The sequence below is a fragment of the Erithacus rubecula genome (assembly GCF_903797595.1).
Source record: "Erithacus rubecula genome assembly, chromosome: 9".
Lineage (NCBI taxonomy): Eukaryota > Metazoa > Chordata > Aves > Passeriformes > Muscicapidae > Erithacus > Erithacus rubecula.
In genome coordinates, this window is record NC_136660.1 from 1651789 (window position 1) to 1670295 (window position 18507).

Sequence of the window (18507 nt, forward strand, 5' to 3'; positions counted from 1 at the left end):
AGGTACAACCAGAGCTGACCTGAGCTCCTCTTGCCTCAGAATGGCTGCTAAAAATGCTCTTTATTCCTTCTCCAGGCTGGGAAAGTGAAGAATATCAAGGCATATGAAGCATTTTTTTGGTCAATGCAAGGACAGATGTGGAGATGGCCAACCTAAACAAAATAGAGGAGGATGAAGGACAAAGATGTACAGAGGATGGAAAATGGTATTTAATGCCCCACAAGGGTATTTTCCCTGCCTGCAGAGGTGTCAAAGCTGTGCTGGTCCCTCTCACTCTCTGGAGAAAAAGCCCTGACCCTAATGACAGTGGTTTAAATGTCTCAGGGATAAAATATTACACTTTTCATGACAGATCTGAGCCCATTTGAACAGTTCCTGATGCTTTTCTTAGCCAGGTCCCTTCATTGCCCCAGTGCCATTGACTCTTAGTGGACATAACATTATTATAATATTATTATGTATGTTGTGCAATCTTTTTATTTTTTTAAATATGGCATTTAAAAGAACTTTAGAACTTTTTGTTTTGTTTGGGTTTTTTTTTCTTTTTTCTTTTTTGTTTTGTTTTTTGCTTTTTTTTTTTTTAAATTTTCACAGCTTTGGATGGTGACTCAAGCACTAAACTCCAGCCTCTGACTCAGGGGCTGGTTCAACACCCAGCTCCCGTGAAAGTTGCTCCTGAGAGACTTAAAGGATGAGTTTGGGTGTTTAAGGACCATCAGTGTTTTACCCTCCAATTTTGGCTGTCCTCAGCCAGTTTCAGAGCTGGAAGGAAGCTGGGAATGATCCTTGGAACGTTTGCCTCTCCCTGGGGCTGTTCTCCCTCCTTTACATTTTCTGTGCCTGTGGCCTTGGTTCAGCACCTCCCGGCACTGCCAGAGCTGCAGTGGGGCTGGCATTCCACAATCCCATCTTCTCCAGGGAATTCAATGCCCTGAAGAGGCAGCATCAACCCCAAAGGCACCAAACACCCACGGGCAGGCAGCATTTAAGGGATGCTCCCCTACACGGTGCCCAAGAGCCCCCCAGGTGTATGTTCTGGATTTGGGCAGGGGTGCAAAGCACTTTTCGGGTGTTCAGGGAAGGCTCCTCCGTGGTTTTGTACCCCAGACTCCTTGCCCAGGTTGCAGGGAGGCTGAGGGCAGCCAGGCAAGAGCCAGCACTGCACCTGCAGCCCCACAATCCCCACTCACAACCACCTGAAATAGGGGGGCAGCTAAAGGGGTGGGGCAAAAACCTCTGCTCGCATCTTTTCCTCCCTCCAAGCCATCCCAAAAGGCTGAAGAGCCGCAGGAACGAGCCGCAGAGTGAAGGGGAATAAAGATCTTTATTGTGCATGGAGCAAGGAGCGAGCGGTGGAGATCGGCAGCGGCCGTGGCTGGTCCTGCACAGCCCCTCCGGTGATTCCTCACTCCCTCCTCCCTCCCAAAACCAGGGACAGCGATTCTGCCGCCAGGGGCTCTTCCCAGAGCCCCAACCACTCTCCCTCCCCTCGGTTTGGTGGCCAGAGGGCATCAGTGGCGAGCACGGAATTCCTAAAAAAGCAGCTGGATAAGCAGTGCCAACCCAGCAGCCTTTCCCACGGGAAGCTGGGGATGAACCCCCCGCCCCGTCTCTCTTCCCCCCGGGCACATCCTGCCTCCCTCGGGCAGGGACATGGAGGCAGAGCAGGGTGAATTTAAACAGTTTATTCGCTCGCCCGCAGACTGCGGCATCCCTTCGAGCCAGAATGAAAAACCCAGTGTGTACAAAGTCACAGTCGCGGCTTGAAGAGCGCCAGAGAAACGCAAAAAAAAAAAACAAAAAAAAAAAAAAAAAAAAAAACCAACAAAAAAAACCCAACAAAAAACCCAACTCGTGAAAAGTCGCTCAAAGTCCCGGCGTTATGTACAGCTAAGTGCCAGCTCGAGTATTCACAACACAGTAACGTACTGCAAGAAGTCGCTTCGGAGTAGTTCCCTTGAGAAACAACCTTCGCTCCGGCGGGGCCGGAGTCTGTCCGTGGGTCGGTCCGTCGGTCGGTCCGTCAGTGCCGCTGGCACGTGTGCAGGCGGGACGCGTCGGCGGGGCCGTGCTCCCGCTGCAGGCGGCACGCCAGCCCCTCGGCGCACGGGCAGCGCTGGAAGATCTCCAGCCCGTGCGCGCCTTTCCGCCGGTGCCGGGTGCACACCTGCCCCTCCCGCAGCACCGGCTTGCAGATCTTGGACCAGAAGTGGCGGGCGCAGCACAGCCCGGCCGCGCAGTCCGAGGAGCGCAGGCAGATGTCACCCTCCTGACCTGTGGCGACAGCGGGGGACGCTCAGCAGGGCGGGGACACCGGGCGGGCATCCCAGGTTGATCAATCCCACTGGGGCAGCAGGGCAGAGCGGGAATCCCGACCCACCCCACGGGCAGGCTGCGCATCCCGGGTGCATCTTCTGGGAGGGGCATCCCGGACCGACCCCATAGGGACAGCGGGGAAAGGGAGGCATCCCGGACCGACCCCATAGGGACAGCGGGGAAAGGGAGGCATCCCGGACCCACCCCATAGGGACAGCAGGAAAAGGGAGGCGTCCCGGACCGATCCCATGGGAGATGGTGGAGAAGAAAGGGCATCCTGGACTGATCCCGTGCGGGACATCGACACTGTGGGCATCCCGACTGATCCCAGGGGGGAAAGCAGGGAAGGATGGGCATCCCGGACAGATCCCAGGGGACAGCCTGGACTGGTGCCAGCAGGGAAGGAGGGCAGCCTCAGGCGGGACAGCGCGGGGCCAGCAGCCGGGGCTCCTCACCTTTGGCAGTGGGGAGCCAGGCGGGAGCGGGCGTCCGTCGGGGCAGCGCCTCAGTGCCCGTCTCGTCCAGCTCGGCCGCTCCGTGGGGCGGCTCCAGGGGCGTGCAGAGACCTGCGGGGCAGTGGGGCGGCTATCAGCCACGCGTGGGACCCCGACCCGCCCCAGCCCCGGCCGTGCCCTGCCCTCACCGTTGCTGCAGGCCATGCCCGGACAGCACATGGCATCGCGCAGGCAGCGCTTGCGGCGCCGCCGGCAGCCCAGGCACAGCGGGGCCCCCCCGCCGCGGGCCGCGCCCCCGCAGAACTCCTCGGGGCCGCAGTCTTCGTCCTCGGCGCACGGGAAAGGCTGGGGGGACAGAGGAGACGGGAGGATCAGCGGGGCCGACGCTGCCAACCCTGAGTGTCCCCACTCCTTCTCCGCTGTGTTCCCTCTCTAATCCCCGCTGCGTCCGCTCCATCCATCTCCCGTGTGTCCTTCCCCGCCTCCAGCCCCGGGACGTCCTCCCTTTCCCGGTGTCCCCTCCATCCCCAAGGTGTCCCCCACTGCATCACGTGTGTCTGTGCCCCCATCTCCGGGTGCGTCCCTCTCCTCCATCCCCGCAGTGTCCCTCCATCCCCTGGGCAGCCCCTCCATCCATCTGCGCTGTGTCTCCTCTCTTCTATCCCCTCCATCCCCGGTGTCCCCTCCATCCCTCGTATCCCCTTACTACTCCATCTCCCGCTGTGTGTCCTCATCCCCGACGTCCCAAATGTGCCCCTCAACTCCATCCCCGATGGGTGCCCTCCATTCCCGGTGTGTCGTCCACTCCACTCCCGGTGTGTGTCCCCTTACTTCATTCCCGACGTGACCCACTCCATTCCCTGTGTGTGTCCCCTCCATTCCCGGTGTATCCCCCGCCATTCCCAGTGTATCCCCCTCCATTCCCGGTGTGTGTCCCCCTCCATCCCCGCTGTCCCCGCGCCCATCCGTGCTCTCCCTACCTGCCGGGTGGCGGCCGGCGGGGCCTTGTTGCTGCCGTCGAAAGGGGGTGCGGGGGCGGCGCTGGCCTCTGCCGCCCCCGGGGGGGGTCCCTTGATGGCGTTGGAGCTCAGGGCAGCCCCGGGAGCCGCCGCCCGCCCCGCCGGGGCCGCGCAGCTCAGCGCCGCCAGCAGCGCCACCAGCCCCCGCATCCTGTGCCTGCCGTGCCCGCTGGGTGCCCGAGCAGCAGCACCGAGCCGCCAGCAGCGGCTCCTGCGCTCCTCCGCCGCCTTTATACCCCCGGGGCTGCTGCTGCCCGCCCCCTCGGGGCGGGGGGCGCGCCGGCTGGGATTTCAAAGCCTTCCCGGGGGATGGGGGCTGTGCCCGTGAGCCCCCAAAACCGCCCCCTGCCCGCCCCGAGGGCTCCCACGTTGGTCGGGAGGGGGTTTCGCAAGGGCGAGCGCAGATCCCCCCGCCCCGGGTCCCGGCCAGATGCTCCGCACGCCCCGACGCCGCCGCTGTCTCCAGCCGGGCGCGCCCGACGGAGGGACCGGGAACAGGGAAGGGGGGGACGCTCATCCTTGTGCAACCCCCCGTAGTGGGTGGGAGGGAGCCGCTGTGGGTGCAGAGAGCCCCCCCGCCTCCCCCGATGCCAGAGTCGGTCCTTTGGTCTTCTCTCAGTCTCCCCCCCGCCGCCTCCCCCGCGTCCTTCCTGGCGCCAGCGCAGCCTTGCAGGAAAGGAGAGGGGCTGCTCCGCATCCCCCCGCGCCGGGCGGAGTGCGGGGACACGGGGGGGACACACGGCGGGACCCTCGGTGTCCTCCCCCTACTGCCCTGACCCAGCGGGGCGGGGGGGGACAGCGTCTGTGGGGGGGAGCTCCGGGCGCTTTGATGCGGGGAGATCAAAGGCACAGCCCCCCCCCTCCCCATTCCTTTATCAATCTCTCCCCCCACTACAATTCTCTTTCTATTTCCCCCTATTTCCCCTCATTTTCCCCCATTCCCCTCCATTCTATTTCCCCCCATTCCCTCAATTCCTCTCCATCTTCCCACTCTCCCTCATTCCCTGTATTCCCCCATTCCCCTCATTCCCCTCCATTCCCCCCAATTCCCCCACATTCTACCCCGTTCCCTCCCATTCTCCTCCATTCTATTTCCCCCCATTCCCTCAATTCCTCTCCATCTTCCCACTCTCCCTCATTCCCTGTATTCCCCCATTCCCCTCCATTCCCCTCCATTCCCCCTCATGCCCTCCATCCCCTCCATTCCTCCCCATTCCTTTCTCCCATTCCCTCCATTCCCCCCATTCCCCCATACCCCTCCATTCCTCCCCATTCCCCTCCATTCCTCCATTCCCCCCATTCCCTCCAATTCTCTCTATTCCCTCTATTCCCTCCATTCCCACCATTCCTCCCCATTCCCTCCATTCACCTCTATTCCTTCGATTCCCCCATTCCTCCCCATTCCCTCCGTTCCCTCAATTCACCCTATTCCCCTCATTCCCTCCCATTTCCCCCATTCCCTCTATTCCCCCTATTCCTCCCCATTTCCCCTCCATTCCCCCCACTCCCTCCATTCCCCCATTCCCCACAATTCTCTCCATTCCCTCAATTCCCTACAATTATCTCCATTCCCTCCATTCCCCCCATTCCCTCCATTTCTTTCCATTCCCTCTATTCCCCCCATTCTCTCCATTCCCCTCCATTCCCTCTATTCCCCCCATTCCTTCCCATTCCCCCCCCCCCGCCCATTTTTCCCATTTTTCCCATTTTTCCCATTTTCCCCCCTCCCTGTCGGGGCAGCGCGGCCCCAGGGCGCCCCCTGGCGGCCCCGCCGCGCCATCGCTCCCCCCTCCTCTGTCCAGTAATTAACTCTCGTTAATTAACCCCCGCTAATTAACCCGGCTTTTCCCCCACGGCGGCACCGTGCTCCCGTTTATTTCTTCTCTCAGTTTGTTTTAAATGAGAATACGAGCAGCCAGAACAGCGCCCCACCGCCGCCCAAATCTCCGGGGACGCCGCAATCCCGTCATTAGCCCCCCGCCCCTCTCCCGGTATCGCTGTCCCGGTGTCCCCTATCAGCTGTTCCAGCCCCGAATGGCTCAAGCCGGGCTAATCATTGCCTGGGAGGGTTTCGGGAGCACGGCGGGCAGGTGCCGGTGCAGCGGCTGAGTCACGGCCGGGCGACATCCCCGGCACAGCCCGGCCACCCCTCCTGCCTTCCCTATTTTTAGCCTGGAATGATGAGTGCCACGCCTCGCCCCGAAATCCCGGTGTTCCCCTGGCAGTTTCAGGTGAGGGCCACGTCACCCTGGGGTTTTTATTGCTTTATTAACTTCGACCTGAGATTGCTGCATCCCACAAAATGATTGGTGATGATTCCCAGCTCCTCCTTGGGCTGTTGTCACATTTATTTCCCTCCTCAGAGGATGTTTTGTTGCTCCTTTCCCCCAGCTTTTGCTCACCTCTGCATCATCATCAAATCACAGAATGATTTCGAGTTGGAAGAGACCTCAGAGCCCATCAAATGCCATGGGCTGGGACACCTTCCACTATCCCAGGCTGCTCCAAGCTCCATCCAGCCTGGCCTGGACATTTCCAGGGATTCAGGGGCAGCCACAGCTTCTCAGTTCTGGGAGCAGAACCGCACATTTCACCCATATCCAGTAGATCTCTCCTAAACTCTGCTCCTGCTCTGGTAGAAACCCACTGACAGCCGTTCAAAAGTAATTATTTTTATTTCAACTCTATAAAGTATACAACAGGCACTCGGCAATTACAGCTGCAGGGGGAGTACAGAGCGAAACAAAAGCCATGGAAGTTTATGAAAAAAACCCGAAGTTCCTCAGTCAACATCCAAAGAGTGCAACAAACAAAACCTCTGCCATGGAGGGAGAGAAAATCAGAGTATAAAACAAAGGGCGGGGTAAAACCAGCGTAAATCGGGACTCGGGGGAGAGGCAACTCCACATGGGAATTCCCCCTTTTCTGAGAAAGCCCTAAAAGCGCCCAAGTCTCGGTGTCGGGGCCGGGGAGGAGCTTCCAGGGCTCATCCCCGTGGATGCAGGGAACGGGGCAGGGAAAAGCACAGATGCTGTTTGGTTGAGTGGTGCAAATGAGCCTCGTCTTTGCACCGGGGTTTTAGGTCAGGAAAACGCCGGCGGGGTGGGTTTTTCCCAGGTGGGAGATTCCCGAGGGGAGCTGTGTGGGACAGCACGGATGGGTGGGATCTGCAGAGCTCAGCAAAACAGGAATACCTGTCTACAGACTGCTAGGATGTCAGAGATTAATTTGACCCGCACATCACATTTATACATTTCACAGAAATGACTCTGTATCTCATTAACAGATACACAGCTCTGGTACATTGAACAGAAATCAGAGAACGACGTCATCATTTCTGTAATTCATCAAGATCAGATAATAAAGGCTTAGAAATCGGTAGCAGAAAGAACTGTAAAACGCAGCAAGCTAAGAAAGGACGACAGTTTGAGGTGTGTTTGTCTTTGTCATGCAGCATAACACCAAATTTGTCTTTTTTTTTTTTTTTATAAGATGCCATGGATTTAAGGCACTTGCAACAATGCCAGATAGCCAGTGACGTTCTAGAACTGTGGGACAGGTGGGTGAACAGGACAGCTGACAGAAAGATAATCATACTGACAAATATGACATTAATTCAAGTCTACCTCGACCTAAAAACATTACATTACAAATAAGGAAATGAAGGAATAATGCCATGGAACTGGAAAAGAACAGAAAGTTCTGTGTGACCCACAAGACATCGACACGAAAATATCTATTTACAGAAATATCTGCTCGTGGTCCTGCTGTTGAAGAAGAGTTTGCTGTGGGCATTGCAGCTCCAGGAGAAGCTGCAACACCAATCAAAGCCCCCTCTGGAAACATGGGAGTCAATTCCCCCTTCCCTAAAAACACTGTCGTCCCATAGATCAGGAAAGGAGACAAAGAAATAAGGACAGGAGGTGGAAACACAGAGGCAATCCCTTGTTGTGGATATATAGAGATATATATATAAAGCAACTTAAATATATTATTATAACTGAAGGCTTATCATATACATATGCAAAGTGTTAATGCTCAGGAGAGGCCATGGAAGTCGAGTGAGGTGTTTGATATCAAAATAAACTCAGATTCAGCACAGTGCACACTGCAGGTGTCAATTCCCATGCCTGGCACAAGGGAAAAAGGGACAGGAAAAAGAAACCCAACTCCTCAGCCCATTCTAGTCCCTCCTTCCTGCCACATTTTCACGTGGATCCCCAAATCCTCGTGGTGCTTTCTCCTCCTTGCCTGCCAATTGCAACAGGTGTCACCATCCTGGGAGAAACTCCTACAGAAAGCTGTTCCCATGGAGTGAGAATCCAGGGGGATGTGAGGGAAGCATTTGGCTGTTAGGCCTGTTTAAGATGCCTGGTGAATGTTTTAGCCCTCGTGCTCAGCCTTGGCTCTCAGTGCTGTCCATCCCTTGAAGAAAGGTGGAAAAGCCAGCAGGTGCTGCCTTTTCCCTGTGGTTTTGAAGGCAAATGAAATTTTAATGGTTAAAGAACAACAGAAGTGACTGTGCCAGAGGTGTGGCTTCACCCTTTGGAAAACACAGGGAATTCCAGAGCCACAGACTGGTTTCAAAGGTGTCACACGACCCAGCTCACATTAAACAGCAGCATGGCCCATGCTGTCAAAATACCCTTTTGATTACATCCTTTAATGGAAAACATGCAAAGGAGCTGGGACTTAGCATCAGGGAAGGAACTTTTTGCTGCTCAAACAGACCATTGCCACCTCATGTGTGAGTAAAGTTCTCATCAGCAAGACCTGATCCTTCCACGCTCAGCCCTTGGCAGCTGAGATCAAAGGAGGCAGCACCTGCTCACCCACAGCAGGGGCTGGAAGGAGAGGATCTTCAGGGTCCCTTCCAACCCAAACCATTCCATGATTCTGTGATTTTTTTTGGAGCAAGGTCTCTCAGTGAGACCCAAAGCTGATGCTTCCCGTTGGATAATGGGATAAACTTTTAGTCCTGGGTATATGCAACAAATGGGTACCCAGGACAGGATCCCTCTGCTGAACCCTATAAACCAGAGGAAATTTGAGCAAAGTAAAGTGAGGGAAAAGCATATCCTGATGATACTGCTTTCCCCAGTTCTTTTTTTTTCCATAGGGATTTGGCCATCCCTGTGTGTTAAACATAATCACGTTGACCTGACAAGCTGGACACCTCACAGGGATCTTCCAACATCCATTTCCCATTGAATTCCACTGACTTTCCTGTGGAGCCCCTTAGCTCCACAGAGCTAAGAGAGGCATCATGATTATTGGCAATGTTCCATCAGAGCCAGCAGACTGGCCCGGGAATTCTATTTTAATGAGATTCTTTAAATACGGAAGAGATGCAGACATGGAGACCTGGAATCATCAAAAGGGAGAACAGAGCCTCTGCTACATATTCCTGACAGGATGGTTCAGGGACAGGTTTCTTCCCAGGTGAGGGATGGATGTAGCACCTTGAAAGGACATCACATGTTTTTCACTTTGGGCCTCAAAATGTCAAAGTTATCCTTAATGTCATACCTAATCAGACTGGTGGGCTGCTGTTGCTTTGCTCAGTAACTGGAGCACTGTGAAATGGATCAATGGATGTACAATGGGTTAGTTCCATGATTTTCTCTTCCCATGCATGTGTTGGTACCAAGGGAAAGGAGAACTGAAGGTGGTGCTGCCATGTGAGGGAAGCGACCCAACTCTGCCTTGACAGCATCTGCAGCAGTTGTGCTTTTGTTTGACCAGGCTGAGCCAAAATGTTTCCAAAACAAAGAGGAAAGGGAACATTCAGTCTCGTCGGGAATCCTGCTAGGGAAGGACAAGGACACATTCCCCACTGCTCTGATGGGAGCACTTTGCTCCTCCTGGGCTGCAGAGCTCAGGGTGGGAACAGCCCAAATCCTGCACTGGAGGAGCTGCAGCACTTCATGAGTTACTACTGATCCTAGGGAGAAAGCAGCTGGAATTAAGTGCCTCTTACTCTAGGGATGTCTCCCTCTGCTAATCAGGAGTGTGCCAGGATCTCCGTAGCGACACAGGAGGAGTTCTGAGCCGGAGAAAGGCTCTGTGTCAGCACCACCCAGTGCCCAGCCAGGTCACATTCCAACAGAAAACATGGAGAGCACTACTGTCACTAAGCAAGAAGTCCTAATGCCACTGGAGTTACTGGAGCAGCATCAATCAAGGCATCGTGGTGACCCCGAGCACGGATCCTCCCCGGTTCCGGTCTTCCCGTTCCGCTGGCAGCCACGTCCCAGGAAAAGCTGTCCTCAGCAAGGCAGAAGCAGGTAAGAGAAGTAACATTAAAAATCTATGTCCCATCCTGAGTTGTCGTCAGGGGGTGGCTCATCACTATCCTCTGGGAAGCTGTCGAAGTTGCTCGTGTCTGTGGGAGACGCGACCTGTGGGGGGAAGAGCAACAGAAAGGGGATGTTCATCCCAGTGCTGCCATTCCCCCTCCATCCCACAGCCAGGCGAATCCCAGAGAGTCCCCAGCAAGCCAGGGAAGTGCTGCATCCACAGCTTTTTGCTGGGGAATTTCCCCCAGCTGCCCTACTCTCCTGAGTTTTTTGGCTGTTGCCACAAGGTTATCACAACAGACTTGGGAAAAGCCTCCTCAGAGCCCAGGATTTCCCATCTATGGCTCCAGGATCCTGAGCTGAGCTCTGCTCACTTTAAGTTTCCTGACATTGCTCAGCCTCAGGATCCTACCAGAGAAACCCATCTTCCCAGGATGAAGGCCAAGCCCATTTATTTTTTGGAAATCACAACATTTGAAATCTACCCTGGCTATAGAATTGATGGTTTTCCTGCTTTGTGGCAGTGAGGGAAACTTTCTTGTAGTGAGGACTTGATAAAGTCAAGACAATTAAAAAAAAAAACAGACAAAAAACCAAACCAAAAGAACATAAGAAGAAACCAGCAACTCTCCAGCCTAAAACAACAAGAGTCTTACTAGAAATTTAATAATTTAAGCTTTACCCAGAGCAGGAAAACACTTGTTGCAGTTTTCAGTCATTTCATTTGGGAAGAGCCTTGCCAGGGGACAAGTGACAGTCATTAAATCCCAGAATTCTGGAATGGTTTGGGTAGGAAGGGGCCTTAAAGCCCATCTCATTCCATCCCCTGCCATGTCAGGGACACCTTCCACTATCCCAGGTGCTCCAAGCCCCATCCAACCTGGCCTTGGACACTGCCAGGGATCCAGGGGCAGCCACAGCTGCTCTGGGCACCCTGTGCCAGGGCCTCCCCTCACAGGAATATTGTTTTTCCAGCCTGGATTGATCCTCAGAGATTGCCCCAGCCCACTTGCCTTTGTTAGCCCTCCTGAGATTCCCATTTGATGTTGGATACTGCTGCAAGCCATGGGAAAAGCCAGGAGTTCCAACTCCAGCTCTACATTTAATGTGCTGCCCAACTGCATCAGCATTTTCCTGCTGCTGAACACATTTTGGAGGAAATCGGGATTATGGAATACCAGACTGGAGCTGTCCTGGAAGAGGGAAGGATGCTCCCATCTATTCCAGTTGGCCTTGCTATGTGGGGTATGAGCAGTATTGAAAATGCTCCTACTAAACTAAAAATCAACCAAAACCACTTAGGAAGACATCCTGGGATTTTTTTCAGCCTACACGGACTTTCTAAAGCAGGAATTGCAACTGGATGTGAAAGAGCAAACTTGGCTTTATTGCCTGATTGAAATGTGGTTCTGCTGATGAATGAATAGGCACTAAAAATAGGCCAAGGCCAGATTGGACAGGGCTTGGAGCAACCTGGGATAGTGGAAGATGTCCCTGCCCATGGAGGGTGATGGAACTGGGTCAACTTAAACATCCATTCCAATCCAAACCATCCCAGGACCGTAGCTTGAGCTTAGCAGAAAAAAATCCTCAAGCAAGCCCAGCTTTGATCTCTAAAACATTCCTGAGTTGTTATGGGAGAAGATTTGCCAAGTCCTGCTTTCTCCCACAGACTCCAGGAGCTCCTGCATCCCACGAGGCAAAAGCAGGGATGGGAAACCCTCCTGCTCTTTCCCTAAGCAAACTCTGGGATGGCAGATTCACCCCAGGGCTGAGGCTGCCCGGGCTGCAGGAGCTGCAGGACGGAGCAATGGGGTGCAATTAAACCCCCATTAATGGCATTCTCCCGGTGATCCCCAGGGATTAAGCTGGAACAAGGAGGGGAGGCTGCAGGACAGAAGGGGCTGAGGCAATTTCTGTCAGCTAATCCTGTTTGGTTTCCCTTTGCAGCGGGGCTTTGAGGGCAGAGAGCTCACAAAGACATCAAAGGAAGGGCTTTGCTCCAAAGGAAAATGAGCGGAGCTGCCCCTGCGCCGGTTAAACATCAACAGCGCTTTTCATGTGGGACATGGATGCAGGGAAACAGGGGCACAGGCACAAAAGACAACACAGAATGAAGGTTAATGTGAAAGAAAAGGAAGATGGCATCCAAATCCCACTTGCCTTTCCAAAGGAAATGAGAATAAAGGAGAAGGGAAGAGGGCATAGCTGAGAGAAGGGGTGGAAGTGGCAGCTTTGCACAGAAAGGAGAAAAGGAGATGCAGAAACAAGTGGGGCAGGTGAGAGAGAGGAAAATGTGCTGGAGTGGGTGATCCTGCCTTGCTCCCCTGCTGCAAAGGGGATTTCTCCATGACTGTGCCCTCCTCAAACTGCCTTCCCAGGAGGAGCTCACCTGGAGAGCAAGTTTAGCTGGGAATGTGCCTAAAGTGACTTTTCCAAGCATCTCCAGAAGAAACAAAGCACATTATTCCCACTTAACCCAATGTACCATTGCCCAAAACTCGCAGCATCCCTGAGGAATGGGCCATGGAGGAGAAGGTAACGACAGGAAAACTTACACTTGGGATGATGGGAGGTGTCAGTGTCCCTTTCCGTAACCCTTCCCAGTTAAAGCCTTCAAACCATCTGAAGGGAGGGAAGAATCCAACAGTTAGACAGGTGTGGCACAAAAAGAAATGAAAATTGCAGGTTTCATCTCCCACAGACTTTGTCTGACAACCCCTTTGGAATTTTTCACCTCTTTTGGGGACCAAGAAGGAAGAGTGTGCAGCAATCCCGTGGTGACACCACACAAGTGGAAATTGCCAACACTCAGATGGGAGTCATTCCTTGCTGCAGGTGTCCTGGAAGCTGCTCCTTCCCTTCCAGAGGGTGGAGCCCTCCCACAGGACATCCAAAATGCCCTTTTTTCCCCCTATGGAATTGGGTTAACTCCCAACTTCATGCTCAAGGATGTCCCACTTGTGGTTTTCCTCAACTTTGCTGAAGGTGGGTAGATGAACCCTGAGCCTTCCCACAAAAATATCCATCAATCCATTCCTGCTGATTTGGGGATGGGATAGAAGAAGATCCAGCACAGGCAGATGAGAGAGATTGTTCCTGGAATGGATTTCTTACCTGTTCTTATCCCAATAAACTTCTAACACATCATGTAATCATTCCCATGGGACTAAAAGGGAGGATGAATTTACTTTATGGATAGCAAGTGGTTTTTAGGAGACAAGTGAGGTGTTTGAAATGCCTCTTTCTGGGGGTTGGAGCTGATGGTTGCTGGAGAAAACACTTACTTGTGCTTTTGGATATCTTTCACTCCATTTTTCAAATTCCCTAATCTTTCTGATGGATTGTCCCTGTAAAAGGAAGAACAATTCCTAAATCTCTCTGACCAGCTCATTTCTTTGCCAACAACATCGAGGTTTTCTGCTTTATTATTTCATCCACTTACCTGCATAGTTTTTTAATTAAATTAGCAGCATTTTTGGCAATCTTCTTTGGAAATTCAATCATGTCTATTCCCCTTAATATGATGTTATAGGTCTTCATGGGGTCTGGGCCTGAGAAAGGGGGACTTCAGAGGGCACAGGGAAGGAAAAAAAGATTAAAAACTTGTCTTTCATACAAATTTGTCTTGAAAGCAGCATTGAAGTCTGATAAAATATACCCAGATGAGAAAAGGTAGATGACAACCAGGAATGCTTTGCCTCCCATGACCCTAACCATTTCTCAAGAAGCTCTGGAATTCAGGGATGTTGGCTGCAGGGATGTACCAAAAAGAAGTTTTCCATGTTAAATCTCTTCTTCCCATGGCAGCCACGTCCCAAGAGCCTGAGGCAGGAGTCTTTGAGCATCCCTGGCTTATCTCTGTGTGATGGGACCTGATTCCAATGGGGATTAATTGGTATTCCATGGATGGGGGGCTGTGTGTGTCCAGCCCTGAAGGATGGGCAGGTGGAGGGGATGGATCCTTCCCCAGGTCCTGTGGGTGAGCACGGGGGGATGAGGTGAGGAAGCTCCAGGAAACCGCCACTGCCAAGAGCAGCAGTGATATCCCAAATTAAATACAGGAAGGGATGGATGGTGCCCAATCCATCTCCTCCCTTCCAGCAGGGAGGAATTTCCCCAGCTGAGTGCAAACCCTTCCCCTTTTCCCATCATTTCCAGACCATCCAGGTCAAACCCTTTCCCTTTCCCTGCCATGTTCAGCCCATTCAGGACCAAACCTTCCCAGCTGAGTGCAAACCTTTCCCATTTCCCCATAATTTCCACACCATTCAGGGCCAAACTCTTCCTCTTTTCCCATTGTGCTCAGCCCACTCAGAGCCAAAAAAAAAAAAAAAAAGATCATTTGAGTGGAAAAAGCACCGTGGAGTTCCCTGGCCCAGCCCTGCCCCTGCCCTGGCCTCACCAGGGTGACAAGGGCAGAAATGTTGGGATGAATTTCAATGCCCATACCTGCCAGTCAGGAGCTCATACATCAGGATTCCCAGGGACCAGTAGTCTGCTGAAATGTCATGACCTTTGTTCAGGATGATCTCGGGGGCTACGTACTCTGGGGTGCCACAAAAAGTCCATGTTTTCTTTCCAAATCCTATTTTCTTTGCAAAGCCAAAATCGACCTGGGGGAAGGGGCAGGAGAGCATCAGGGCAGGGCATCAGAGGGAATGTCAGCCCTGGGCTCTGCTGCTCTTGAAGTGAAGCAAGGCAGAAAGGAGGATTCCTCATGGGAATTTTCTCCTAATTAAAGCACTGAGGGTCGTTCCAGGACCAGGGAACCACAGTGACTTTTTTGCTGATTTATCCCTGGGAAAATTCCCATGAGGAAAGCAAACACCAGCACCAAGGGTTTCTTGGGGGATGGAAACTTCTATCACTCATAGCACAGGTTGCTTATTTTGCTTTTTTTCTTTAAATTTAAATTAACATGGGCAAGGAATGGTTTTAAGCTATGAGAGGAGAGGGACGGATGGGATATTGGGCAGGAATTGTTCCTGGGAGGGTGGGCAGGCCCTGGCACAGGGTGCCCAGAGCAGCTGTGGCTGCTCCTGGATCCCTGGCAGTGTCCAAGGCCAGGTTGGATGGGGCTGGAGCAGCCTGGGATAGTGGAAGGTGTCCCTGCCCATGGCAGAGGTGGAATGAGATGGGATTTAAGGTTCCTTCCAACCCAAACCATTCTGGGATTCTATGATCATCTCATTTCACATATAAATATCAATAAATATATCAAATATCTATAAATATATTTACAATATGCCCCTCTCCATGCTCCCACCAGGCCACCCCTAAAAAGCAGGCTGCCTATCCTGAGTTCTGGGGCAAATGGGTCATTTTTGCCTGCCTTTCTCCTGATGCTCTTTTCTCAGAATTCCAGGAGCATGGATCTGAATCCCAAGCCAGACCAGCATTTCTCAGCTGAGCCCTTTGGGAAGCTGGGAAAACATCCCAGTGGTGATGAGAACACCTTACCCTGATCCCCTCTCAGCATGGGGGGACTTTGCTCCTGACCCTCTCTGACAAAGACTGTGTGGGATTTGGGGGAGATTTTTTTTTTTTTTTTGCACTCACCAGCTTGGCATAACCTCTGTGATCCAGAATGAGGTTCTCTGGCTTGAGGTCCCTATAAATGATCCCTTTGGAATGCAAGTAGGCAAAGGCTTCCACCACACATGCTGTGTAAAACCTGGTCGTGGAATCCTCAAATGAACCCCTGTGGGAAGCAGGGAGAAAAAAGGGGTAAAACCATTAGATGAATCCCTAGAAGTGGTTTCCTTCTCCATGGAATTAATTCTGCTGTTCAAACTTTTATCATGGCAGTAAAATCACTTTTTAGCACCTGGAAAGTTCCTGTTGTTAAAGTCACCTTTACATCTCAATCTAATTAAATTTCCATTTTGAAGAAGCCTCTTTGCCTCCAATATCTGAAACTATCTTAAAGTTTATTCTATAATTTAGAAATAAAACTTTGAAATCCTTGTCTTGTAAGCAAAAAGGTATTTTTTGTCTAATTACAGCTTTGGTTTTTGAGTGTTATAATTCCCTTGAGGTGTGCAGATAAATTCTGTATTAATGTTTTTAATGAGACAAAAGGCAGAAAAATCACAGCTGCTGGGACTTGAAGAGTTAATGCAAATTCTAAACTGCACCTTTGGATCCTTGTTTCCAAAGTTTTCCAAAGCAAACCACAACCCCCTGCCTGCTGGGGGCTGGCTGAGACCAGGAGTGTGTCTAAGCTAGATGGCAGCAGAACCTCAGTTTAAATCCCAGATAATTAAACACTGAATTATCAGGAAAAATCCTACCCAGCAACTTCTAACTTTGCTCCAGTTCCTGTTTCAGTGAAAAAAAGGCTACTGGGAAAAGGAAGCATTACAGAAAAAATTGTTCTGAGGAATTTGAAGACAATTTAATCTTAGCTTCCTGATCAATCTTTCCAAATTTAATGGAATTCTGTTCCAGTGATGAGGCTATTCCAGAGTTACAATTCCCTGCATCTTTTCCTGCTCTGTGGGCACATCCCATGTGCACCCAGCAACCCCAAACACTCCAAGGTCAGCCCTCCCTAGGCAGAGACTGTGGGTTTTGGGCATCACATGCTTTCCTAACTAATATTTTCCCCTGTCACTGCTGCATCCTGATGGAACAGTGGTCCTGGTGGGGTGTGGATTTTGACTCCAACTTCAATCAGCAGCCTTGGTGTAATATGGGGTATCTGGGACAACAGACCCTGCACAGCTCTTCACCTCCTCCTGCTCATTGCTCTTGGAATGAGCCAGGAAATATTAATAGATATTATTTATCAGTGTCCATGTGGCAGGGCTGAAAGTTGATATACACATTCACAGAGGGAGGGCTGCAAACACAGGGGTGGGAAAAGCTCAGAGATGGGAAATTGTGATTTAAAAACTGTGACATCAAAAGGAGCTGGAGCTGCTGGAGCAAAACCAGAAGAAGCCAAGGAGATAATCCAGGAGCCAGGCTGGGAGAGCTGGGGGTGCTCACCTGGGGAAGAGATGGCTCCAGGGAGTGCTGCCAGAGCATGAAGGGGCTCCAGGAGAGCTGGAGAGGGACTGGGGACAAGGGATGGAGGGACAGGACACAGGGAATGGCTTCCCACTGCCAGAGGGCACGGATGGATGGGATACTGGGAAGGAATTGTTCCTGGGAGGGTGGGGAGCCCTGGCACAGGGTGCCCAGAGCAGCTGTGGCTGCCCCTGGATCCCTGGCTGTGTCCAAGGCCAGGCTGGATGGGGCTGGAGCAGCCTGGGGTAGTGGAAGGTGCCCCTGACATGGCAGGGGTGGCACTGGATGGGCTTTGAGATCTTTCCAACCCTTCTAGCTGGATTTCTGACATTGAAACACCCCACTCTGCAGGACAAGTCCCAGCTCACCTGTCCCTGAGAATTGTCCAGAGCTCTCCCCCCAGGCACGCCTCCATCAGCATGTACAGGTACTTGCTGTCCTTGAACGTCCTGTAGAGCCTGGGGGTGGCAACCAGGAAATCACAAATCACAAATAAATCCATTATCAAAGCACTAAACTCACTGGTCTGACAGAGAATAAAAAACCTGAGATGCTCTTCCTCTTCCTCCCAGGAAGGAATGTGCAGGAAAAACTGCCCCAAGGCATGGGCCAGGCTTTGTGAACCCATCCTTGAGTTCTGAACTGTGCTCTAAAATCCATGCTCTGTGCTCAACAGGATTTTCTAATGATATTACATTAATTTGACTTATAGATGTGTTTAATAATATTAAATAACTACAGTAAAAAGAAACCTGAGATTCTTCTATTTTTTTCATTTTAATGTTCAGCTGCTTTTGTACTTCCTATTCCAGGTGTGGCTTTATCCATCCAGGCTTCCAGCAGGATATAGGGAAGGTTTCTTTGCAGCTCTTTGGATAATAATTTTAACAATTTCTGCAGCAGAAAGGAATGCTGAGGGCCACTCCTGGTGCAATTCCTGCATTCCTGGCAGTTTCCAGGAGTTAAAAATTCAACAGCTGCCACCACACAGTGGAAATGAAACCAAGTGGGTTTTGCAGATTCCAGATCTTCCCTGCCAATCCCAGTTATTATTTTGACAGAGCTGTGGGATGGATCAGTGAGAAAACACTGCAGGATTTGGTTCCTTTGGAAGACATCCATTTCTCTTTATATAAAACCAATGGCTAGTTATAACTGACCATTAAATAATGCTAAAATAGATGGTTTTAACGAAAGTCCCCCTACTTATTTCTTTCTGCTTGGACAAAATATCATTTATCTTAATACACATTTAATCTCTATTAAAGTTTACAGAAAAATTCAAAAATCCAAAATGTAATTTCATTTTTTAAATTGCTTGGTAATTTAAATACTACTGAAATACTTTTCTTAATTAAGGCACTGAAAATTTTATGGCCACTTAATCTGGCCTAAAATGCA

General features: G+C 51.6%; 2 protein-coding genes across 3 annotated transcripts in view; both read right to left on the minus strand.

The window, feature by feature from the left end:
- Positions 1-1854: 1854 nt before the first annotated feature.
- DKK1 (dickkopf WNT signaling pathway inhibitor 1) lies at positions 1855-3977 on the minus strand. The gene is made up of 4 exons (XM_079313103.1): positions 3752-3977; positions 2960-3116; positions 2772-2882; positions 1855-2274 (listed from the first exon to the last, which is right to left on the minus strand). Exons 1-4 carry the CDS (start codon positions 3938-3940, stop codon positions 2024-2026), a joined length of 708 nt encoding a protein of 235 aa, XP_079169229.1. The 5' UTR covers positions 3941-3977; the 3' UTR covers positions 1855-2023.
- A 2465-nt stretch (positions 3978-6442) lies between these two features.
- Positions 6443-18507, minus strand: part of PRKG1 (protein kinase cGMP-dependent 1) — a 338166-nt gene continuing 326101 nt past the window's right edge. For both annotated transcript variants that reach the window (XM_079312518.1, XM_079312517.1), the window contains exons 12-18: positions 17475-17564; positions 15652-15793; positions 14542-14705; positions 13535-13657; positions 13377-13439; positions 12648-12714; positions 6443-10191 (exon numbers count right to left, since the gene is read on the minus strand). In XM_079312518.1, the coding sequence (XP_079168644.1) occupies positions 10093-10191; positions 12648-12714; positions 13377-13439; positions 13535-13657; positions 14542-14705; positions 15652-15793; positions 17475-17564 (748 nt within the window). In that variant the 3' untranslated portion in view covers positions 6443-10092. The remainder of the gene's footprint in view (positions 10192-12647; positions 12715-13376; positions 13440-13534; positions 13658-14541; positions 14706-15651; positions 15794-17474; positions 17565-18507) is intronic.